This window comes from Protomyctophum parallelum (assembly GCF_964188405.1).
Source record: "Protomyctophum parallelum genome assembly, chromosome: 19".
In the NCBI taxonomy this organism is placed as follows: Eukaryota; Metazoa; Chordata; class Actinopteri; order Myctophiformes; family Myctophidae; genus Protomyctophum; species Protomyctophum parallelum.
In genome coordinates, this window is record NC_139717.1 from 32,663,809 (window position 1) to 32,691,069 (window position 27,261).

Below are 27,261 nucleotides of genomic sequence, written 5' to 3' on the forward strand. Positions count from 1 at the left end.
TTTTGTTTCCTGTACTTGGTAATATTGCCCAAGAATTGCCTAGTGTAATATGGCAGGAATAGTATCAACCTGACTGGTATATCTGTGGAAAAGCAAAAGGCCATGATGTTGGGACCAACATGTGAGTCGGTGTCAATGGGTAAAGGGATCAAAGGACATGAAACCCTATAGGCTGGTTTTGTATTTTGTTTTCAGTTTAAAAACTACAGTGGACCATAAACATGGCAGGTTGGTAAGCAACGCAGCTGAAGCGAATTAAATTAATAAACGTTTAGGCATGCCAAGAGCCATGGGTGTGCAAATTTGCAAGCAGAGAGTAGTCAACAGTGTTGTCAATTCACATTGACACGACTAAACCTAACACGGCCAATATTATTTATTTCCATTAGCTCAAACCACCGCAGACTACAGGGAGCCTTACTTATTAACTTTTTTTACCCTGCTGTAGTTGTAAATACCCGAGATGGAAAACAAACTACAAAATCAGCCTAGGCTATAGTTTCATCCCCGTATAGCTTTAGGCACTCATGAGGGCTGTGAATGGGACAAAGTCAGTACACTGTAACATCTTTAGTGTTAATTAACTCTGGTTACATTAATACACTCTCAGAGCTGCAAGTTGATACATTAACACTGAGGATTTTACAGTGAATATAATATATTATTATGATCCACACTACATTCCTGGGAAAGGGTACTGACAATCGTTGCACTATACCTGAACATGTCACCCATGTTATCATGACCTTAAGTTGAGCCCACACATATCAGACAGTAAAATCACACAGTAATCACACATGCACAACCTGGGTATCAGGATAAAGACCTATGCAACTGTACATACCGCTACAATAACTCATATAGAGACATAAGAGGGAAAAAATGTCAATAAAATCATAATTATGAATGTCAAATCAAACGTTTCTTCAGGGGCATCTGGTATCTTTAACAATTCCAAATTAAAATATTTTCTAGTTCAAGTATCTCGCTCAATGGCTCATCGTAGCTGTCTGAGCATTAGCTGGGTGAAGCTATATAAGCTATTTCCCCTCCACCCCATATAATCAATCAGATCATATATAATTATATGAATATAGTTTTTTACATTTATTTAGCTTGAGCTGTAATACTTGTTGTGCGAGACCCCAAATGATAAAGTATAGTAAGCGTGATTTATTTGGAACATATATAACTCATTATTTGAAAGAAGAGAGAAGAATATGGTGTTTGTAACTTACAGTAGCCTACAAAAAAACCAAATGTAGTTTGAGTGAAAAACCAATAAAAGATGGATCATGAACAGACAAAGACGGGGAAGAGAGATAGACAGACAAATCAAACATTGAATTAGCCACACAATAAACTGCTCAGCTACTGTGGGAGAAGGCCAGATAAACATGAGATTGACTTAGAACACACACAGTACAATACTGTGTTCATTTATCCATTTGTAACTGAGAGGGTGCAAAATGTAAGCAATTACATTTCTACACTCTCAGGGTTAAATTAACGCTGAAGATTTGACTGTACAGGAACTCAGAGTGAGCCTCATTTACTGAACAGGGGAAAAACAGCAACACAGGGGCATTAATGCCTCCATATTTTCTGTCTTTTTCCGTTTGTCTTCATACATCTATGAATAGTTTTTAGTGATGACTTTGTCAGTCGACGCACACATTGGAAATAGAGGGTGCCCTAAGTTACCTGTAAATGTTTTTCTTGTACATTATTTGTCAACTCATCTTTCAAATTGTATTCAGGAAATATTCTCTGTGACCAAGGGCATTACTTTTGTGTAAATAATGTGGTCAGTGTTTGCTTGGGCAGAGTCCTTTGAAATCCCTTTTGAACTAGGCATCAAAATTACAATAATAATTAATTGTGATAGTCACACTTTACATGAAGTTTTGTTATGATCATTTTACTGTGAAATGGCTGTGCTTGGTACATAGAGTAGGCCAATTATGTCGTTACAAATTACAATAGCATAATTATAATTACTTTCACAGAGTTGAGAAAAAACTCAGAACTGGTTACCAAGGTAACCATAAAGTAATCATGGCACATGCAATGAATTTCATGTAAAATGTGACCTATATCTTAATGCCTTCAGTATGGCATACAGAATGTGCCTAACTTATGCTTAGGTGAGAACGTGTGACATGTCAGCACTTTCCATTTAAACATATAATTTACCTCTTCTTTTTATTTAGTTAATTAAGCTTGACTCTTTTCAACGGAACCTGTCAAACCTTTGCTGCCTTGTGGTCAAAGACTGTATTTCAGCAAAAGCCGCTGCAAAGGTTTTGCGCCTCTTCTCCATTGGCCCCCTCCATTGTGCCACAGGCCGTCCTTGGCATTGATGTGGACGTGGATTGGCACAGAGGCTGGAGAAACACTGTTCTTCCTCAAGTCAGGGTGATTTGACTTAATGAGGAGGAATGACTGACATTCTATGTGTATGAGAATGGGGGTTGTGGATGCAATGCCGCCTGCATGAATATGCTTATGAATGTAACTGTGATATTAAGTTTGAGAATCACTAAACTTGTGCTTATTGACTTGGTCTTGATGAAGACAGTCTAAAATGGACTAAGTCTATCTAGAATTCTAGGTATTGTCATTGATGTAGTTTTACTTCTGAATCATAGAGGGTACAGACTAATTTATTCTTTGTTGTACGACTGTGTCACTCACTGAAAATGTGTTGCATTTCTCTCTTGAAATTCTGCTATTTTTAGTAGTCGCATGAGGAAGTATAAATTAGACGAGGCCTAGAGCAGCTAAATATAATCACAACTCATCCTCTTAACAATCGGGCAAAACTTAAATTTACGCTGTACTCGTCAAACTGACACTGTGGCTAAACATGGAACCTCTGACTTATTGAGTTTCCATGCTATTAATAATGTAGCACAGTAGAAGTGAAAGAGGAGTGGAACGACACCAACAGTTATTGTAGACCAGCCCACAAGAAGCACTTTGGGAACATCTAAGACTGAAAAGTTGCAACATTTTGAAGGTCACCAGTAATAATGAATTTGATTTTTCTGTTATTTGTTTTCTGTGTGTTGCTGAAACCTGAAATTGCTCTGTTGGAATGGAAACTAAATATTCACAGTGCTGCATCAACTTATTGTCACTTCAATGACGGATCCCTTGATCAGTAAGCCTCGTCCGAGCTGAAATGGCCCACACATCCTGGGGTCACTCCTAAAAATGTTTAGCTTACAAATATCTAATCCCAACTCTGGTGTCATGTTTTCCCAAATGATTGATATCCTGACATAAAGCGATGTTCCAATCAGATCAGCTCTTTGATGTTCATGAAAGAGAAAGATTGCAATGGTCAAATAAAACCCTTGGCTGAAAAACAACATGAACCAATAGATTCTCTCACCTTCTAACACTATTGCCTTATTCCCCAAAGGTGGGAACTGGTGTAGGTGACTCCACTGGCTCGCAAAGGTAAATGCGTGGGAAATGAATGGATGACTTGACAGAGGACAAGTAACAGGACTTGTAGTGGGTGTGGAGCGAGTTCTAATTGTGCGGATCATGTTTAAGAGTAGGCAACCACATGAGGCCATTTTGCAAGAGGTGTTGGAAATACAGTAAACAAGCATGTTGTCCATATAGCCACATACATATATACATACAGTGGTGATGACCCCATGGATGCAAGGTGGATAAATCTTTCATGTATGAAATATCACAACAAACCATTACAAATCAACGGGCTCAAAGAAACACCTGACAAATACAAATTCAAGGAACGTTCTTTCATAACATTGCTTCTCCATGTAGATAATTATCATAACATTGCTTCTCCATGTAGATCATTGAAAATGGCAATGCGCGGCTGAATTTACACTGAAAAAGTTCAAGGTCTCAAATACATGCGCAAATAAATATAATTTCTTCCCCATAGTTTCAACAGACAATAAAAAAGTAAAAAAGTAGCAGAATGGAACGTTTTTAACACACAATGAATAGAAACGTATTCGTTTTTGGCCATTAGCAGCCTGTGATAGACTGATCTGACTATGTCAGGTAAGTTAATCAAACTTGATTTTGATGAACCAGACCAAGTCACCAGAAGTCACTGTGTAGCAGTGGGGTGTGTTTATTGTTCTTCTCTCACTGACTTTATTTTTCCTCCTTCCTTCAATGATATGGACCCTTAGGTAAGGGTTACATTTATGCAGAATTATCACAGATGATTTCACTGCATGTGCACTTTGATCCAGAGATGGAAAAGCCACAGACATCTGGTACTTGGAAACTTTACTCCATTAAATGGAAAGCAGAAGAACAGCCTGGTTGTCCGGTGTTGTAAGATCTGAGTTTGCACTGGATTTTGCTCTAAATGATTAACCCATAGTTATTTAGAGGCATCCCGACAGCATTTACAGACTGGAATATTGCAAAACGAGTCAAGGTCCACCCATAAGCAGCATTGATTTGTGCTGGTTTGTAGAACAAAAGCTGTTATGTACGTCATAACCTGACTTGTTGCATGCCAAAACATCTGGAATAGTGAAACAATAATATTGTGTGGTGCCGTTTTATTCCCTTCTATTCATTTAAAGAAAAAATATATATACAATGGTTAAAATAAGAGGGTGACTTAGAAAAACACCAACCGATCTGAACTGAATTATAACATTAAAATAAAAAATAAGAAAACAAAAATCAAACCATAACCACCGAGTACCAATTAAATTGGTTAAATTAGTTCAGGGTAACAAACACATCTCTGGTACCAAGATATGTTCTACTGACTCGTAAAAAAGCCATGCAGAAGAGGTTTTAAATGGAACAGTAATTCATGTTGCATTTGACTCTACAACATACAGTATAGTGCAAGATAAAATGCCATTGTGTTAACACAAGGCAGTAGAATATGGTAAGTATTGTTGCTTAAATTTGGTTATGTAGAATGGATATCATTAAAACCACTACCTGTGCAGCGAGCTGACAAGTACAGAATGTTTTAATTTCACTGTATTTAGTGGCAAAACAGATGAAGACATTCAAATGTAACGTTACAAACTATGACAGTGTCTTCAACTTGGAATGGGATTAACTTTACCGAGTGGAAAAATGTTAATGGAGAGGGACAAAATGTATGGAAAAAAATGTATTAATGACATAGAAATTAAGACAATATTAAATAAAGTGGTGGCCTACCAGACCTACCGTACAGCCTACGCCCCCCAGCTAAGCTACGGGCGCCTACAATGAAAAAAGCAAAACAAACAAACAAACAAAAAAGCAGTGAAGGCTTAGTACAAGCAGGGCATATCGATCAAATGAAAAGGTATTGTGCCTGACCCATGCCGTGTATTGACAAATTTGACAGTGATGTTTGAAAAGGTATTTATAAGCCAATATAATACTAAATGATTAGGCCATTTCATCTCTGGCTGCCATTGTAAAGCTATGACCCCCATTCCACCACTTTAGAGATAAGCATCATCAACATCGTAAACATCTCCATTGTTTTATATCAATTTATGAAAAAATACATAAGGCTGATAAAAGTTATAACTGAAATTACACAAGAAACACCACAATAAGCAAAGAACGAGAAAGAAATTGAAAAAAAAAAGAATACAGTGTCAAAATTCTGAAAAAGATTTGCAGAACAAAATCAAGTAAGAGCTAAAAGATGCAAGCTCAACTTTTTGCTCTTTTCAAAAGGACCTTTTCTTTTCACTGAACATTGCAGTCTGAGATCCCTAAAACTGCAACATGATTGGTGCAAAAATCTTTCCTCCGTGAATCAGTGAATAAATACAGGAGGGAAACACTGTTCAGGGGTAGAAAATTATTTATATCCAAGCAATGTTACAGGTGAAAATGAAGTTTAAATGAGATCAGATTTCCGGCAAAATGCAGAACATAAACAAAAACTATCATGGTCCCATGGGCTAATTGGTTAAATAACGACATATTAGATATACACAGTCTGAATTCCATACACATAAATATATATTTAATTACACAAAATATGGTGCATGGTATAGAAAAAGTATGTTTTGATATCCTACTCTTATTTTTCCTCAATATTGTGTGTGTGTGTGTGTGTGTGTGCGTGCGTATGTATAACTACGTTTCGTTTTTTGTCTTTTCTTCAAATCTTTTGATCAATAAGCAATATGACTTTTGCTACAACTTGTTTTCTTTTCAGGGAATGTTAAATTCTTTGGACTACATGGTGTGATGACAGAGAAACGCCTGGTTAAAAGTTATAGTAGCTTCAATTTCAATTATTACAATTAACAAGTGAGTAAGGCATAATCATCCTTTTAAAGAGACATAATCAGACAACAATATTTCAAATGCTTTTGTTTACTTGCCAGTTTGTAATCAACAGAATAGTGTGCTGATTTTGAATATGAAATCTCTTGGGAGCCACTTGTCCGTAAATTTCTTGCATTAAGTTGAATCAAAAATGTTATTAAAATCCAAACAATTGCTTCTACGCTACTACTATGCTGGTTATTCATGTACAACGATGTATGCAAACATCTCTTCATTTCTTGCCAGTTCATAAAGTCTGAAAATGTGATTGCCTGAGAGTATGCTCCAGATAAACCAGGCCAGGCGGTCTGTTTCTCTGGTTCTATCCAGTTAACAGCATATACTGTATAGGCTACTAGCAGCAAAATGTTGTCATCGCTAATGCTAGATAAATGGAAATCAGACTTTATTTCCACAAGATTCAGCTGTGCAGACTTTGATTTGTTCACATTTGCTAGTGTGATCTGATCTCTGACAACTATTTAGGATAGTGGGGCATCTGGAGGGGTGCAGGGGTATAATGTTCTAGGATAGTGGGGCATCAGCTGGAGGGGTGCAGGGGTATAATGTTAGGATAGTGGGGCATCTGGAGGGGTGCAGGGGTATAATGTTAGGATAGTGGGGCATCTGGAGCGGTGCAGGGGTATAATGTTAGGATAGTGGGGCATGTGGAGCGGTGCAGGGGTATAATGTTAGGATAGTGGGGCATGTGGAGGGGTGCAGGGGTATAATGTTCTAGGATAGTGGGGCATCAGCTGGAGGGGTGCAGGGGTATAATGTTAGGATAGTGGGGCATCTGGAGGGGTGCAGGGGTATAATGTTAGGATAGTGGGGCATCTGGAGCGGTGCAGGGGTATAATGTTAGGATAGTGGGGCATGTGGAGCGGTGCAGGGGTATAATGTTAGGATAGTGGGGCATGTGGAGGGGTGCAGGGGTATAATGTTAGGATAGTGGGGCATCTGGAGGGGTGCAGGGGTATAATGTTAGGATAGTGGGGCATCTGGAGGGGTGCAGGGGTATAATGTTAGGATAGTGGGGCATCTGGAGGGGTGCAGGGGTATAATGTTAGGATAGTGGGGCATGTGGAGCGGTGCAGGGGTATAATGTTAGGATAGTGGGGCATGTGGAGCGGTGCAGGGGTATAATGTTAGGATAGTGGGGCATGTGGAGGGGTGCAGGGGTATAATGTTAGGATAGTGGGGCATCTGGAGGGGTGCAGGGGTATAATGTTCCGGTGACTCCATGTGCATCAGAGGAGACAGGTGGTTTTCTACAACAGCAGTGGTTCGAAAAACTGACAAGTCTGAAAGTGTACAAATAGAACCAAATGGATATGAGTCCATTTGGTTACATTTGCGGGGACTGGCATGACAACTAAATTGGGAAGAAAATGTAATAGTTGAACTAATAGCTTCTCCTGCCGCCCAACACTATTGACTAATTATAATTTAAAGTGCTTAGGATAGATTCTTTGTATAGGTTGAATATAATAAAACTACATGTTCATTCAAGTTGATTTGTTATATATACATTTTTAGAAATTTCAGCAAATAGTTGGACCTTTCTAAACGTTGAGGGAAATTCCGTAAATTGCCTTTATGAATCAAATTTTAGAGGCTTTAGCAGTGCCTAAAATATATATAAAACCATATATACCTGTTTCTCCTGACTCCTGATCACTTGATCAGCCAAACAAAGTATTTTAAACACTTAAAGCCAATATAATTCATTGCCGGAGTTCCCAGGTGTCTATACTTAACCCCTACTTTTTTCCCCCTACACCAAATATCTTTGGTGAAAATAGCCGTTCTACAAGCTCACAACGAATTGTGTTGTGAGGTTGTAGATCTGTTCTTTTGGATGATCGTTCACCCCAGAATAGGGACACGTGGTTCACGTGGTTAATGCGAAAAATGAAAAAGCCTATAGGGCTATGTAATGTAGGGGGTTTGTAACAACTATGGTTAAAATGTATTTGTAATCATGTTTACATTGTATTTCATTCATTCTGTTGAATTTTAATCAGGTGTGTATTTTGGGGGGCTCTTTGCCACCCCACAGTTAGTGTCCCGCGTGGGGTCCAATCCCAACTTTGGGAACCCCTGTGTTACATATTAGTATATTATGCTCACAGAAAAAAAAATCATGAACAGAAAAGAATAGTTAGCGTTGCCCGAGGGTCATGCAAAAAAATAAACATATGTTCTGAATAGTCAATCCATTGTAATGGGTGCCGACTAGCATGAGAGATCAACATAAATAGCCAACGCCTATGGCTGCAAATCTTATGATAACATGGCGCTGTTCTAACAGAGAACAAAGGACTTGCATAGAATGAATGAATGTAGTTTTGAGACATCATGATGGCTAGTCTCCATTATGGATTTAGCACCTTTAAATTACGTAGCTCCCACTCCCGTCATGGGGAAGAATGCAAGTAAGGAATGCCGTTGCAATCTTCTCTTAATCATTCATAAAAGAAAGGGAAAAAAGTAAACTGGGAGTAGGAGCGTTCCCAAAGATTTTCTTTTAAATATGCTGTTTATTAAAATTATTATAGGCTGATTTCATAAATGTTCTCACAGTCATATGCCTTAAAGTCAAATGATTTAAGGGTTTGTCACCCTAGCCTGTGACTGCATGGTTTACCATTAGGAAACTCAGAATAATTTTGTTTTGGGTTGTTAACAACCAAAAATAGATGTAGACCTATATAGCTATATATTGTTATTTTTGTATTGCAAATGGTGGAGAATGGCAACAATACAATACAGCTCATTCTTCAATAATTCTTTGTACCAAAAATGAAAAGTTTAAAGTCAGGGAGCAGTTGTCAAAGTTCAGAATTTTGTCCAAACTTTAGACCACCTGGAAATGAACCTCAGATCCAGTGCTGTACCGGGGGCATGGAGTCAAACAGCTAAAATGTCTCGTATATCTTTAATTTTAGTGTGTGGCTATCATTTTACTTTGACCATACTGTATATCTAAGAGGACCTTTGTATAAATATCTTTTCAAAGTGCCACTTGTTTCTCAAGTATTGTCTTTTGGGTCGTGCAAAACAAAAGGGACGAAGATTCACTTTCCTGATCAAATGAGAGATGTTGCACCATCTTTACAGGAAGTCATTTGTTTTAGAGGGTTCACATTTCAGTCAGGGCTCTGATACAAACAGGCATCCCATGGTGCTGTTCTGCACTGACCATCCACAACCCGGAGGCGGAGCCAACCCAATATAGGCATCAGTTCCACAGGCCTCAGCAGATAACTTTGGTACGCCATGTTGTACAGTATGACAATGGTGCGGATGAATGGCTGGAGGGATGCAACTAGCTATGGCCAATTAAGCACTTATTTTTGTCATCGTCAAAAAGAGCAATTGGCTACAGTAGCAGATGATTGAGGACTCCCATCTAATCAGGTTGCCCAGAAGTCCAAGTAACCACCTAAAGTCATACTGTGTAACGTTCATTTTAGTGGTCTTTCTGGTACCACCTCTGGTCTGTTAGAAATGAAATTCAGTTTGAAAACAAAACAACGTAAGTACTGCTTCAAAATGAATATTGCAGGGTCCTAGCACCGAGGATATATTTAGAAATATGTGGTTTCACTTAAAAAATATGAATTTTCCAGTGCCTGCATAATTTGTGTCGTAGCACTCTAAAACTTGCAACTAAAAAAAGTGTTAAGTTGTCAAGAACACAAGTGGAATGGTTACAGTGAAAGAAAATAACAGTGAGATATAAGATATTAAAAATAAATACCTTTTGTTTAATTTAATAAGTTACACAGTATGACTTTAAAACCCTATATACTTTGTTGACCGGGGTCCCCCATGGATCTATCCTTGGCACCCTACCTTTTTTCCCTCTACACCAAATATTTTTACCACTCAATCTACAAGACCGTAACGCATCGAATTGCGTTGTGTCGTGTTTGCAGATTGGCCATTTCCGCTAAATGTTCACCTATTTTCATTGAATGTTCACATATTATGACATACCCAGAATAGGGGCGCTAGGGTTCATGTGGTTATGCCGTCACTAGTGAGGCGGTGTATTATACATTCTGGGGACGTGGTTGGAGAGGTAGAGGGGGACAAGGCCCTCTGTAGCTCTGATTGTCTACATGTATGGGCTAGTGTTTCCCTTTGTGCATTCACGTGTGATGAGCTTTCAGAAAAATCCCACTATGTGGGAAATTATGTCACCAAAAACAAAAATAAATGGAATCCTGGTGCAACTACTGCAATATAAGGGACCTCAAGGGAAACACTGGTATGTACTATTTACCTATGAGGTGTTTGGACGTGAAGCACAAACGGTGATTAGATGTCAAGATGAATGGAAACAAGCCTCCAACGGGAACACAATGGCAAAAGTGCTGGGTTTGGTTTAGAACCACTATTACTGTCTTCACCTCTCTTGGAGCTATGTCGGAACACAGTATGGTTATAAATGCAACAGTACAAGTTTTCTATATATACAAAATTGGTACATTTATATACACGATTAGCCGAGTTTTGTGCATGAATGAATTGAAGCCAAATACTCACACTTGATCATTCTTAATCCTGACAAATCTTGTGATTTGCTTCTGGACAGTGTTGTTGTTCGTCTTTTAACCCACTTCACTTCAACTTTTACAGTGAACAAATTATCCACTAAAACATTTTTACAGGTCTTTCAGAGGACTGCACTTTTTACAAGCTTTAATGTAGGCTTGATGGCGAATTGTATTGATTGTGTAATAAATATAATTGTGTTTACCTTTCGCTTTCCACCACGTGTTATATGACTATGGTTACTGCTCGCTCGGGTAGGTTCTGTCGTTAGCTAGTTTACTATCAACTCTCTTTAAGAAGTGTTAAAAGTAGAGATTTGGAGAAATGCCCACTTCCATTGGAGCCAGCTACAAAGTGGATGGAAAAGGCAATGTCAAGGGAAGGCTTTGATAACCATATATGGTAGTGTATATTAATGTATCCATAAATAATATCAATATTTTTTGGCGCGTTCTTAATAATAATAAAAAACTAGTGTTTATAAAGTTATTCACAGTATTTCTCAGTATACTCAGGTGCTTAAGAGAACGTTTCCTCACAAAGAGGAACTGGAATGAACATGATCATACATCCCTCATAGGCAAAGAACGACAGGCCACCGTTAGGCTGATTGTGACTGATTCATTCTGTGACTAAATTACCGTTTTGCGTTCCTCATGTTTACAAGGAGTGACTTTTTCATCTCGGTCTCAGCCAATGAAATCATCAGAATCTGATGAGACTAATTAGGAGCGCCAAGACAATGTTGTGCTATTTCGGCACTTGAGGACCACGGTAGTAAGTCACATTCGTTCACATTCTTATGACCCCTCATGTTTTTTTATCATAATAATAATATTTTTTCTTATTCTATGCTTATAGAAGACATTTGTAAAAATAAAAAAAGAGTAAAACTAAGGGAAGAATATATATATTAACATTGTTAACCGGTTGTGAGTGTGACAGACTTTGTCTGCATAGAGTAAAGGGACATTTAACAGCCCTGCCTTCCTTAGAGCACTCAAAGCTTTTATCCTGACTTCCTGATCTGGTTCTGGGGGGTGGGGTCCCTCTCTATGAATGGGAATGATTAGAATGACATAGACAGGTATGACATGGGCCCACTGGTATATTTCCTGCTCCATAGTTCCAGACTTGCACTTCTGTGACCACCTGAGTCCGTCTGCTTGCGGGGGGGCTTTTGCTTTTTGCTGACCTCCCACTTGAAGTCCTCTATGGGCTGAGGGCTGGCAGGGCTGCCCGACCCTTCTGGTGTCCCCTCTGGGGTGCCCTCGATTATCTCGATGCGGGGTGGGGCCATCAGGTCTATGATGCTGAACGGGGCCGGCTCTGGCTGGCACATTATGGACTTGTCCACCGTATTCTGCCGGACGGGCCAACTGGAGCCGGCTTGGATCCCCACCGACACGCGGTCGTCCGTCTGCGTGGTGCTGTCGCTGCCATTCTCGCGGCACAGCGTCCACATGTTGTAGCACTGGGTGAAGTTGAAGAAGTTACTGTTGAAGGTCTTCAGCTCGCCGCACACGTCCCGACGGAGCTCCGCGAGCTCGTACCGCATGGCCGAGATCTCGTCCTTCCACTGCATGTTGAACGCGGCCACCATGTTGGCGGACTCCTTGAAGGCCTGGATGGCCTGGGGGACGGACGGCTCGGAGGCGGCTATTGGCGAGGGACAGGCCGGGACCCTGTATGAAGGCGGGGACGGCGGCGGTACAGAGACCGCCGTGACTGTGGAGCTGGTACTGTGTTGGCTGCGAGCGGCAATCGTCTCTCGCTCCAGCCTCTCTAGTTCCATGTAGGCGGAGGAGCTGGCCCCGTCGTCGTCTTCTATCATGTCTTCATTTAGTAAAGACGTGCCATCCAGCACATCATATCCCTCTGGAAGACAGATGTGAATATGCAAATACAGGGACATTCAAAGAAAAAGAACAGCCGGAGTGACCACATATCTACGGAAATGCATACAGTATGTGAGTAGCGAGTTGCTTGGAAGACAGGACCCCGGATAATGCTAAAGTTTGGAACATGAAATGTTTTGTCAAAATGTTACAGCAAATGCTTGCTGGCTGAGGTGAAAGCTTGTAGTATATTGTTGTGTCTGTCTCTTTCTCTAAATGCCCAATTAACCCCAATTAATGATGGTGAATGAGAGCTGTATACCAACAGTTAGTACAAGGCAGAATATGCACACTCGCATTATTATTGAGTGTCTTTAGACTCACATACTGTAGGCTTTTCGTGGTGTTTTGTACACTGCCTTCTCAGTCATGTCAAGGAACACCAACCTTTGCATGCCTTTCCATCTTTTCACTGCACAACACAGCATGAAATGGAGTGAAACATAAATCACGTCACACTTAATTCGCAAATCCATTTTCAGAGTGTCTCTTGCAAAACTTAGCTCTCGAGACAATGTTCTCGAGACACTTAAGCCCACACTTAAGCCCTATTCTCAAACATTTGAAACAATGTGTCAATATGTCAATAACAGCTGATCTACAAGCTCACAACATTTTTCATTGTGAGCTTGTAGAGTTATTATATTTTCTAAGATTTTCACCTATAAGGACAGGCCCAAAACCATGGGGACACCCGGGTTAAAGTGTTTGAATTTGTGTCATTTTGTTGTGCAAAGGAAAAGATGTAAAGGGAATATATAGAATAATCACAACCCAGTGGGGCGAGAAGATATGAACCCTATTGAACATATCAGGCCCATCGCCACAAGGCTGACTGGACCGCGTGGAGAAACCCAGTGGGGGGTGGGGGGAAATGGCTCCACCCCCTACGAGGCTGCACCAGGGAGAGGCTGCAATCCCACAGTCAAAGACAGCTGAATGCCAAGAGTTACACTTTGCCACACAGGGCCGCCATTTATGTCAGGCTCAACTTTTATGGAAATAAAATAAATAAAAAACGAACTAAAATAAAACAAAAACGTTCACACAGCTACAGTGGACGTGCTGCTCTCACAGATGACTGGAGACAGTTGGCAATATGATAAAACATTCAGTGCTATTTTATGGTTGCGATATGAACACATCACATATAGTTTGAGATAGATTGAGGTACAGCTGTATCATACATTTACACTGAAAATATAGACAACTTGGTAAACAACTCGCAGAAGCCAGTGGGGAGGCGATGTGTGAACAATATTTATGATGATAACTATTATGCATATCAACGGTGTATGTTGGGTTAAAAGTAAAACATAGCTAAAGTATAGAACCCACACACACTGAGCTGTGGTTTAGCAAAAGATCCGACAATGTTTCAATGAATAATAGTGGATCTTCGTCAAAATCCATTCCAAACCCATTCTGTTTTCTGGGTTTGTACATAATATTTGCCTTGTGATGTGATCAGTTTGAGTTAATTAAACTGAACCAGCTGGAGTAGATATATGAGAGCAATCTCTGATGTAATCATTTAGTTAGCATAACCTTTTCTTCTATGTGTGTTTTCTTAACACCTAGTCAATAACAGCACATATAACAGGAATTGTCCACTATAGGAGTGACACACTAGATACACACTAGATAGCAGCTGATGGGTCTACAGAATACAGTACAGTATATGGAAGTGCTGAACAGTTCATACTAAGAACCCTAGAGTAACTGTTCTGGCGTGAACATTCTGTGATAATAGAAGATCTACAAGCTCTTGTAGATCGGCTATTTTCAACGAGGATACTTAAGTGTACAGTGACCAAAGGAGGTCTACTATCGACTCATGGTGGACTCTGGTCAACAATTTTTTTTAGTGATTAACTGGTTAATTGGCCTGACGAAGATCACTGCGGATCAGACTGTTGTCAGATGTTTTGCTAAATAATGAAGTTTAAACCATAGCTCACATAGTGTGTGGGTTCTATCCTTAAACTATGACCAACAAGATTTAGTATATTGTCAAGAATCAGTAAAATGTGTCAAATCATACAGGACGAGGCGCTCAACAAAGCCTGTGGGTTCTGCGAGTTGTTTGGACCACTGTTTGCTTGCTTAAATATAACATAACGGGACTTTTTCTACTTCGCTAAAAAAGTGGTGTGTTTTTATTTTTACTGAGAAGGCAGTGCAAAAAACACACATATACATAGATATATGTATGCGTGTCAACGTTAAAAAATACCTGCGACAATCATCACTGAGGCCTCCAGCTGTTCTTTCCCCCTGGTTATCCTTCAAGAGATGGGTGGACAAAAGGTGAGGGGCTTTGCTGTTCATCTGCCCTACGGCGCACCACCCAAGGGCTTCTCCCTGCTAGCCTCACCTGGGGTTTGGTTCGGTAAGCCACTTTCAATTCAGTTCTTAACCACATGAACCCTATCGTCCCTATTCTGAGCATATCATAACAGGAAAACATTAAGGGAAAATAGGCTCAGTGAAAATAGGGCGAACATTTGTCGGCTACTTTCACTATTTGACGCCCAACAATGTATATAGGGTTTAACCTCGTGAATCCTATATACTTCAGGGTCCTCCAGGGGTCAGCCGTTGGACCCCTCCCTTTTCCCCCCTCTACACCAAATCTCTTTGCTGAAGATAACCTATCTACAAGCTCACAACGTGTCCTGTCACAACATGTTGTGAGCTTGTAGATTGGTTATTTTTGTGGAAGTTTGCCTATTATGACATGCCCAGGACAGGGATGCTTCATGTGCTGAAGTTGTTAATCGATATTAGGTCCTTTATTTGATTTTTACTTAAGTATTTACTTTTTCCCCAGGCCATTATAACACTACACAGCAAAGGTTGACACCAGGAATATTATCTGCAGTATGGATTGATCAGGTGGTGATCACCCTCAATGGGAACTATCCATTTGAGCCGCCATAGCGTTGTCTGAAATATTGTCCTTGATGATGCACAAGGCCTTTCATAACAAGTCAACTGCTATTGTGAGCCCACTGGGAGCTGACAGAATTGGAGCAGAGACAGAGTTCAGCAGGTAAAGACGGTGGGATTGGAGGACACTCCTTTAATCCTCTGCAGTTCAGTCACAGCGTAGGCAATCGTAGATGCAAACCCAATTGAGCATGTAAGGATTACAAAAACAAAATTCCAGATTGAACAAGAAAACAAAGTGTCCCACCAAAAGGGGGGAGGAGTACAAACTAAATTGACAGAATCAAAAGTTGTAGTGGATAAAAACGAAGCAAAAAACAAAGTCATAACATTTTTTAAATGCATCTAGTTAAATTAAAAGGTGTTTCAATAGGGTTCATAGCTTTACTCTTGCAGGCATACGTACATCAGATGCACTTACAATGAGGGAGTTATATAGCCATGATGGCTCTGTTTCTGTTTGCACAAAGAACATAATGTTGACTTAAAGGGTGATTTATACTTAGTTGTGTCACACACCGAAAATAGGCAATCTACAAGCTCACAATACGTTGCAGTGTTTCGCTGAGTGACATGGCACGCAATGAAAGTATAAATAAGGCATTAGGGTTACATTGTGTTGCACAAAGCCTAATTAATATGCTTGCATGTTGAAATAAAAACAGTATGCAGTAGTAGCCTATAAATAAAACCGTAAAATACAGTTTTATATAAAACTATATACTGCACTGTAAGTAGCATGTCTATCTTTTTACATGCCATTAACGAATCATTTAATTGAACTGTTTATAACACTTTTGTGCAACACAACAATACTGAGAGCGACCAAATAAGTTGCACACTCCTGTACGCAACTTGAACACAATTGTTCACAGAACCCATGCATTTGCTACAACATGACAGTTCCTTTGTGCAACCAGCGTGAGTGTGACTTCTAGAGTTGGTTGACTTACCGTATATTTGCAACACAATTGTTTTTTTGTTAATTTTATTCTCTCATGCTTTGTGAGCTAATAGTGGTAGTGTAGGCTAATGGTTTGCTATAACAGAGCAATGGGAGGACGGGAGATGGAGGCTTGTTCAATGGGTTCACAACACAAGCACATTGACAGCCTCCCTACCCCCCATACCCCCTCATGCTTCTATCATCTTAACCCCTCCCTGCAATGGTTCACATTTGCCTCACAACACACACTGAATGCCACAGTTTCACATGCTTAGAGCAGGAGCCTGTTCCCTTTACGCATGCCATGTCACGTGACTGTGCTATGTTGCGGTGTTCTGTGCCATGTGAGTAGGTTTTTCAATGAGACCTCTCCTTCCCACACTTATCCCACCCTCTGCCCCTTATCCTATAGTGTCCATCTCCGAACCGCCATGAAGCAACTGGCCGGGAAGCTAATCGTGTGCAGGATCATGCAAAGTCACACAAAAGCAAACCCATTTGAGCGCTAGGGCCAGGAGCACACAGAGGCAGCAGCTAAACAAGACGCATCACAGTTGTCCAAAAAATTAATAAATGACTGGATCTCATTCATCCTGGCATCACTCAAGCTCAACAAGGGTACCCCACTGTACATATGTAGGTATGTCAAGTATACTGTATGTGCGCATGTATGAGGATATGTGGTCTAAACCCTTGCTCGTCTTTTTTGGGGGGGATGGGGGTGGATTTTTTTTACCTGTCGTGGATCTGAAAGTTGAAGTGACAGTGGAGGATGTCATTGAAGGCAAGCAGTCGTCGTCTTGGGAATACCCAGCCTGAATTGCACGGAGGTAACTGTGGCTTCGAGTGCGGAACGAACCAGGCAGGTCCAGGGCCTCCATGGCCTGGGATTCTACTTCGCTAAAAACGGACTCGCAAACTGACTCAAACTGCCCATTGATCTCAGTCTCACTCACCTGAGAGACAAAAACAGGAATAGCAGTCCTTAATTTTTCCTCTTCCTTTCTCTTTCTCACTTTGATTCTTCCCCTTTGCACAGTAAATAATGAAGGGGTGTTAGCATATGGAAAATACCACCATCAAATTGCTGACACTCAATCAAAATCTTGGCCAAATAAAAAGGATAATAAAACAAAAAGTAAAAAGGCAATAATAAAAATCAAAAAGAGCATTCAGGTTGATTTGGCAAAGCATTCCATTTTGCACAAACTCATGGTAAGTTAGCAAAGATATCTATGATACTACATGGGAAATAGGACAGCAGGGGTCCTTTCAACCTGGTATAAGGGCAGAAAAAGATTTAACAGTGAAAAGAAAAACACTATATCCTTTTAGCTGATTCAAGACCATACACTTTGTTCAGGTATAGCTCATGCATTGAAATCCTCATAAAACAGAAGGTAGCGTATATTACACTATTCTTGTACATGTATTTAGGATACAGCGTTACATTTATATACTATACAGAGAAAATCATTATTCAAAGCATGCAACAAATTATTATATAATATTTGAGATATGATGCTAGCACATTAGCATGTTACATGGACAGATTCTCATGAATTAAACATTTTCCATAATGGGCTATTTACCAATGTGTGACAGGGCCTCCCGTTTATTTCTGCCTGTTGAGATAAACAAGAGTTATCTTATTCCCTACGTTTGACTGTCAGTGTGCTTAAAACAAGTGACAATGCCCCCAGGAGAGCACAGATCATTCAGTCCTGTGGACAGAAATGCTTCCTCTGCAAAAGGCTTCAACAAACCACTGCTACTACTACTGTATTAACCACCTAAGCCCTAAGGTACCTTTCACAATTGCTGTTCTCTGATGATGTTTTATACATCATCATACGATGCTGTCGCATGGCGAAAATTAAATACAGTAGATTGACAATTTGTTACTTTTGAAAATGTTTGTCTATAATGACGTGCCCAAAATTGGGACACCAGGGTTAAAGTGGTTAATAATGTTATTAAAACAACTAAATCTTGAGTAAGATAATCGAGTAATAGTATTCCCTTTGTGTCCTCTTCCCTCGAAGCCTCCAGTGTCTTTCCAGTGTTGCCTCTGTGAAGTGCATATGGTGGAGACTCACCTGGCTGACACAGCTAGCCTGACTGAGGGTGCTGACAGCACGCATGTAGCTCTGATTGCGAGAGCGGAACGGTGGGGGGTTGTAGGTGGTGGCCGGGTCCAGCGATATACCAGGGTGGGGCCGTATGTCTCTCATGGTTTGCAAGTGGTAGCTCTGGCTGAACAAAGGAGAGAGGGCGGGGACACACACGCATAATCAAACGTCATGTGTCACAAACAAGTTCTCACAACTGTGTTTAACTACTGTAATTAAGCACTGAACCCCAATATGGCAACCCATCAGTAGAAAAAGGAAAAACAGCGCCCTCTGTGGTTTGTTTCCTTTGAATTTGCCTCTGGGGGCAGCCTACAAATAGGCCCAATCCCAATTGCCTCCCTCAAGCCCTGAGCCCTGGACCCTCATTGACTTTAATGACGTCAGCTGTAAATGCTTGAGGGTGAGAGGCTGCAAGGGCTCCAAATTGTTGTGAAAGAAATGGGACAGCACTTTGAAGATGAGTCCGCCATTCATGACACTTTGCATCACTTTAAAAAAACTGTCCTTATTCACAGCCAGTGCCTACCTACATGCTTGGCCTATTTATACATGTCTATCACGTCTATTTTAGTATTTAAGCTGATATTATTAGTTTCATAAATACACTTTCCTGTGTGATATGGGTTGTAATATTCATATATAATAATATTCATTATACATTTCATTTCCATATTCTTTTACTTAAATATATAGCCTTTATCCTTCCATTCCGTCTCCTTTTGAGAACAGTGAGCAAGCACTATTGTGTTTGTTGACATTCTAACCGCGATACATAACTAATTTGCATACTTAAATGATTGACGTTTGGAGGATCCCCCTCATTCCCCTGGTAACGCTATGAACTGTGGGTAATTTCTTTGCTAAAGTCAGCCAAAGTCAGCATCGATGCTGACATTGGCAAAGGGCACATAAAGGGGCGGGGCTGAGCCCTCACTGACCGATTTCAAATGGGACATCCCTCAAGCCCTCGCAGACTTCACATGAACGCGCAGCTAAGTCAGTGAGGGCTCATTGAGTCAGCAAGGGAGTGGATTGAGATTGGGCCATAGAATGTGTATAACAGGATGTTGCCCATTTGGCCCGCCCTCAGCTCTCCACTTCCTGTGGTGCGCCTGTGTTTTCATTCCCACTATTGACAATGTATACACTTTCTGAATGGCCCTGCTGACAGATTCGGTGGCGCAGCTCAGAATCTGTTCTTGAGAGATTACTTGAACCCTAACGTCCCAATTCTGTGGTGAATATTTGGCGAAAAATTAATGGACGGACTCCTGCACAGCCATGACCGTAAAAGCATTGTTGATTTTAGTAAGAAGATGGTGACTTCCATGTATATCTCTCCTACAATGTGTTACTGATTTGCAAAGGCCTACAATTCAATTCAATTCAGCTTTATTGGCATGAGAAAACATACGTTTACATTGCCAAAGCAAGTGTCAAAATATAATAAAATTGTTGAAAATGGGGAAAGTATATACAGTTGGAGGGGATACAGCGTTGTGTAAACAGAGCTATGTCACATTGTGTCTGTACTGTACAGGCTGCAATATTGTGCAGTACTGCAGCCTACTCTCTTGACTTCAACACTGGAGGAATGTGACAGCTTTGCTACAGACTTGTCAACAAGACTGTGTGATAACATAAGGTACATTGCCTGGGTAAGATGATCCACAAATATTGAACTATCAGATGAATAAAGGCACCAAACATAAACCCATTTGGTTCATGTGACACTCGGCACACCCACTGTTGTACCTGAATCTATGAGACAGTCAGTGCTCCAGTGCTATTAAGCCAATAACAAGACAAACACAGCAGTGTGCTAACAGAGGGGGTATAAAAGACATTGCAGACCAGTTCCTTCCTGAAGTTCCTGTGTTGTCCACACAGGAATGGCAACCATCTTCATATTTGGGGTGTCTAGATTCTGAGAATTCTCTTCTGGCATAGTAAAAAGCTAATGTTAGTGAACATTAGCGTTTTACTCGTCACAGACTAATTGACAGGGGAGCAGACAAAGTGCTTATATTTGTTACAATGTATAGCTCCATCAGATTTAATCCATTAAGACCTGAGGCAGATTCTACAAATGCCTTCTAAATCACCAGGGGGGATGACAGACAGGCCTCACTTACACCTTCGCATCTAGAATACAACATTGTTGGATGCTAGATGTAAACAAAGGGTAAGTGTCATGGCCGCCCCAATGCATTTCCAATGGAAGTTTCATGGTTTGACACAACATTTTTGTTGCACACACACACACACACACACACACACACACACACACACACACACACACACACACACACACACACACACACACACACACACACACACACACACACACACACACACACACACACACACACACACACACACACACACACACACACACACACACGTACGTTGGAGCAGTTGGCAATCTGAAAAACTAAAATGACACAGATGCTTTCCTGGGTGGGTAAAAGGAAGGAAAAGTTAAAAGGTTCAGTGTTTTTAGGAGCATATCAAATTCACCACTAAAAGTGAGCTCTTAAAAGAACAGAATCCCACCTGTGTGAACTGTGAAGTGAGGGGCGATCTTATCATCATACATCATCTCCTTCTGGCCAATCAGAATTTGCGTCCTCATCCTTCGTCTTCAATGTTTGTTTTAAGCAATTTTTGTGTTTTCACGAACACTCAAAAAGTTTGTGCACATACACCAAAAGCTGGTGTAAAGACACAGGAGGGGCTATTGCCCCTCAAAACCATATTGAGGCTTTATTAAGAGTTTAATAAAACTGTTTATTAACAGCCTCCAGTTAGTTTTACAGTACTATGGAAAGTCAGTTACTGTTGCTATTGTATATTCAGACTGTCTGCTTGTTCAGAGATAAGGCAGCATACTGTATCACATTGACCTGCTCACAAATGCTTACAAAAGACTCATTTTGTGACGCAAAGCCTCTGGTGTGAAAACCATTTAAATGTTAAAAGTGTTAATAAAGGGTAAGAGGATTTAAAAAAAAATACGTTATTTGAGATGATTCCATTAGACAAAAAGGAATCACAATATTCTCATGCATAAAGGCTCTCTTATTATCCACTTTAGTCACCAACATACAGTATGTCTGCTAGTTAAACAAGCAAAGGATTAGATTTCGGACCTGAACTAGCTTCCAGGTTACCTCTAGCTATTTTAATAGCTATGCCTCATGGTCTTGTTTTGCTTTATAACAGCCATTCTGGGTTACACACCGGCATTCCGAAGCTTGCCTATTCCGAAGCATCACCATTTCGATATGCCACATTACGAACCCTGTCCTATAGCCCTAACCCTCATAGACCAGTCCCCAGATGGGAAAAAAAAACCCTGTAGGCATTCTAGCAGAAAAGTACTTAATGTGTTGTTTCTACATGATTTTTATGTGCTGAATCCATTTCTGCTGTATGCTGAGTGCTACGAGTCACCGTTTTGTCAGAAATTGAGTAATTTGCATTTAGTATTTAGCATTTTTTGAAAGTTCAATGTAACCCACTGTAAACTGTCAAGGGAGTGAGAGCAGCGCTTCTTTGATGTATGTCTATTGGCTACCTGACGATTTGAATTGACGTGTCTTCGAGGTCTAATTCTCACTCTGAGAATGGCAGGAGTCACCAGAACGTCATGGCTCCTGAAAAGCACAACATCTGGATGTGTGGCTGGAGTCTCCACCAGAGCACTGGGCTGAGGGTTCCAGTTTTTTGGAATAAAACTTTCTCGATGGACAGCAAGAATCTCCACCAGAGCCCCAGGGCTGGTTCCCAGCCTGATTCACTGTGTTCCGTGATTTGTTTTGTCAAGCAAAGTGACAAAACATAGAACACAGAAAATTACACTGGATTACTCTGGAGCCCTGAGGCTCACAGGGCTTTTATAAGATTTATTTATCAAAATTTATATTTCCAGTTTTTTGTGATTAATTATGCGAATTACTCAATTTCTAACAAAACGGTGACTGGTATCACTCGGCATTTGGCAGAAATGGACTCAGCACATCAAAATCATATAGAAACAACACATTAAGTACTATTCCTCAAGAATGCCTACAGGCTTAAGGCTTTTGGCATTACAGGAACGGTCTATAACCCACGTAGTTGGAATGGCAGTGCATCAGCCACTCTGTCCCCGCCATTCTGGGTCACAGCAAATGCAACTTAATGATGATTTGTGAAAGATGGCAGGTTTTCACAATGGCATACAACAAGCTGGTGAGGAAGGCTAGCTCTGTAGTGGACACTATAGTGGAGAACCCCACCCACCCCCTCTATGATGAGGTAGTAAAGGTATAGGCATATTCAGACCTCTACGATTCAGCCACAGACTCATCCTTTCTTGACACAACATGAAATGCCTTGTCCGGACCTTTGTGTCAGTAGACATTAGTTAGGCTCCACAAACAAGATTATCTGACTTTTGACTACTGACTCCTGCATGGACTCTGGCAATGTACTGTACATCCTAGTAATCCATGTGCAAGTGCAAACCTTTACAGATGGCTGTTCTTGTGTTAACACAGTCTTTGCAGAACATGTTACATCAACATTTCACTGGTGGTAACTGTCTGAGAGTGAGTGACAAAACAAAACAGATTCTTTATGCGCGAGTCAACATGAGCGGCCTACCTTTGGGGGTCTATATGTGGTCTCTGGATGGCTGATTTGAGGACAAGGGCATCGGGCCGGACGGCCTGCTGTGGGGAAGTCTTTAGGCTGTTGTCTGAGTCGCCGCTCTCGTCGTCAACCTCTCCCATAGCTTTAACGTAGCTACTGCTACGCATCCGCCGACATGGGATCTCATCGTCCTTCTCCCCTGGATACCCACTCCACTCATCCTGAGGCACCTGTCGGTTGGAGAAACTCTGTCAGACACTACGATCTGTGTACAACTTTGTATGCGCACTCCCTAGAGGCCACGGAAAAACCTTTGCCCTGCATTTTATCCTCAGAGATGCTATGAGTGATCTGGCTCTGCATTTCAACAAAATGAAGATAATTGTTGATAAAAATAATAATAAAAAAACAGGTTTATACAGTATTAATCCTAAACATTTTGTTCAAACATCACAAACACTCCTATATGTGGAGGGGCCGAGGGGCACTTTTTCTAGTTTTTAGTATTTGTTCGTTGTATGACATATATAGACTATAGGGCTTAAATGGCTAACATTTCAAGATACTGTGTGTGTGCGTGCGTGCGTGCGTGCGTAGATGAACTATGGATATGCCATTATAAAGAAACAAAGTATCACCCTTTCACAGCACAATAGCAATAATAACAGCTGTGATTTGCAAGTACAATATCCAAGACAGATGTATTTGTGTAGCATATTTCATATACAAAAGGCATAAAAGGGCTTTTTAACGAGAAATAAAGAATTGGGGGAATTGTATCCTCAAATACAATAGTGGTTAATTAACTACAGTGCAAGAACTGAGACAGGTCAGCAAGAAGTGCTTTGTCCCAAACAAAGCTGATTCAATCCACAGGTTCACATGCATTACACTGGACCCTTCCATACTCAAAAATGCAAACATTATATATAAAAAAGAATGCATTCAATCTGTAAATAGCCCCTATAGTATTTATTCAGCACTTGTTAATCTACATAATTATACAAACTAAATACCCCCCCCCCCCACATAATCTGTACATTTCTCATTGCTGCTGAAGTTGTTTTTTGCCTGTACTATTAACAACTTTATCTTGTTTTTGAGTGGTGCAACCACTCCTACAACCAGCAATGTCCGTGTCCGCCTATGTGTTGTTCATGTGTCCGTGTGACATTAATGAGCACGAGTATGACTAGTACCAGTAGGGGCGCTGTTGTGCGCTGTTGTGCCAGAAACAGAGAGAGAGAGAGTGCTGGGGGGGGGGGGGGAGTTGCACCACTCAGTTCACACAGGTGTGTTTTTTTATTACAAAAATAAGAAGTCATATTGTATTCTTGGCTTACAGAACATGTACCACCAATGTTTCACTGCTTGTACCTGTATGAGGGAGTGATGAATAAAACCCTCTTGAATCTTGAATCTACTACTGTACAGTATATTGTCTCTGTTGGGTATACAGTGTACACCTCAGTTGTCCAAAACTGTTACCTTTAAAGGAATCAAATAAAACAAGTTTTGAGCTTGTTTGCCACATTTGATGCTTTTGTGTGACGCTGTAGTATGATCAAGTATAGGGCATTCATTTACTATAAAACGGATCCTTTTCAGCTCAGCGTTCTCTTTCATGTCACACCGTCGCTCCCATCTCTGGCCCCGTTATGTTGCCTATTGTATGTGACTGTTCAGCACTGACCAATATAATGATACCAGATTCTCACCAGAATGTCACAAAAATTGTGATGACTCAAATGAGGGCAGTAATTATTTGCAGTATGTGCAGTAAACAAAGCCAGAGTTGGGGTGACATCATCATCAATAACCAATTAGAGCTGAATGTCAGCTGTGTACTATCTTTTTTTTTAAGCTATTACATCTCTGTGGGGTGTACATTTGAGGGGGGGATTACATTACATCCCATTACATTAGATACATTAGATAATTGACACTGGGTGAAAAAATGGGTTACAAAATCGTGGGACAAGAAATTAGAGAATGAAAGGCGCATAGTTAATGAAACTGGCATGAACTCCCACACTGAATTATGAATGAGGGACTGACTGACAAAGGAGCCCTGAAATATTTGTAAAAATGTGATTAACTATGCAGTATTGAATACAACGTTGGAGGCAAATGGCAGGAAGTGCGGAGGTTGTAGCCATAGCAACTGGAGACGAACATCAGATATGATGACATGCATCAGCAAAGCTGTTAGAATATTGTATGAAGATATACAGTATATACAGTAGCAGAGCTGTGCTATCTATACCTAACTAGAAATGCACTCTGACGAGCTGCCAACTTGCGCTTCGCACACAAGTTGTCCATGAATGACCTACTTGTTCGTGAGCATCAACCAAGTTATTGAAACATCTGAGTTCTACAGATACAGATGCATACACAGTATGTCTATATAAATCCCATTCCAGATATCAACTACAACGGGTTCTAAATGTTTTAAGCGTCCTAAGTTTGTAACTCAAATTGTTTACGTCATCCACATATGACATAACCATGTGTGTTTATGTAAAACGGGTCGTTCCTGATTGGCCGAGGGACAACACCGACATATGCCCCTCTGCCAGTCAGGGATTGGCTGATGACGTAACTATGTATGTAAAAACGGTGGTTCCTAAAACGGTGGTTCCTGATTGGCTGAGGATGTCACCAAAATGTCACAATCCCTGGTTGGCCGAGGGTGTCACCGACATATGTAGCCGAATACAGTACTTGCGCCGCTCTGCACGCACAAGTAATAACAACAACAGTGCTTAATTAAGGGATTGTGTACTAATTACATGGTTCTGTGTAAACGGTTCCAAATATTTTAAAAAAGCTTCTTGTGTAGCAAAAGACTGTACAAGTGTGCTTAATTAGGTTCTGCAGTGATAAAAAGTACATTGAGTTGAATCCCGGTAAGGGAATTACTTTTAATATCCTTGATGATTAAACTCAAACCAGCTTAATTACATTTTTTTGGAGTGGATGTCCTGCCAGTATTTCAGAATTTTAGGACAAGACCAGAAAATATGAGCGTGGCCCGCCCCCTTGTGGCCACACTGTCTCCAGCATGGCCGATCTGTTTTCAGCCCTATTTTGGGGGTACTAAAAAAATCTCATTAGGGTCTTCCAACAGAATTCTCTCCACATTCTTGAATTGGTGGATGTAATTTGTGTATTGCACATGTTTGCCCATTCTTTTGATGTGATGGTAATCTCCAACTACTTAATTACATTTTAGCTTTAAAATCTCTACATAAATGAGGATAACTGTGGATACGTTGACATGTCAAATTAGCCACTGGGCCTGAATCAATGCCACTGGCAGACACAGGGTGGCTTACACTTCCAGGAGACGGTGATTTACGAGTGCATGCAACGTTACATATAGTACTACTGTACTACATTACATGTGTGAGCCCTACGGTGCAGTATTGATCAGGCATGCAGCAGTGTAAGTAGAACATTGTGTAGCTGTACCAGCAGTCCCAGTGGACAGCTACAGCACAACAATAACAGCCCCAGGGCTTATAGGTTCTCCCTCGTGCTGCCATGTTACTCACTTCAACCAATCGCAGGGCTCTCCCTGGTTATGTATCCTCAACAGTCCCATGGTTCCTATCACACAGAGCACATGCTATGTAGCAATGTTTGCGAGCCTGGAGGGTAACACTTACTCTACCTCTCCTGCTCGCACTATCTACGGACGACACCCGGCTCTGTGAGGAGAGCGCAGCATTGTATTCCCCAACATCAAGTCCTGGATCAATAGGGGACGGCAAAGCCCTGTTGAACAGGAGCATGAGGGCTTTCATGGCAG

At 40.7% G+C, this 27,261-nt stretch overlaps 1 protein-coding gene across 1 annotated transcript in view; it reads right to left on the bottom strand.

The window, feature by feature from the left end:
- The window catches only part of LOC310876237 (disks large-associated protein 2-like), a gene marked incomplete at its 3' end in the record, with an annotated part of 68,115 nt that overhangs the window by 24,699 nt on the left and 16,155 nt on the right, over window positions 1–27,261 (bottom strand). Inside the window, exons 2-5 of the mRNA XM_083789710.1 lie at window positions 23,457–23,674; window positions 18,771–18,927; window positions 17,408–17,627; window positions 5,194–5,238 (exon numbers count right to left, since the gene is read on the bottom strand). Coding sequence (XP_083645836.1) covers window positions 5,194–5,238; window positions 17,408–17,627; window positions 18,771–18,927; window positions 23,457–23,674 — 640 coding nt within the window. The remainder of the gene's footprint in view (window positions 1–5,193; window positions 5,239–17,407; window positions 17,628–18,770; window positions 18,928–23,456; window positions 23,675–27,261) is intronic.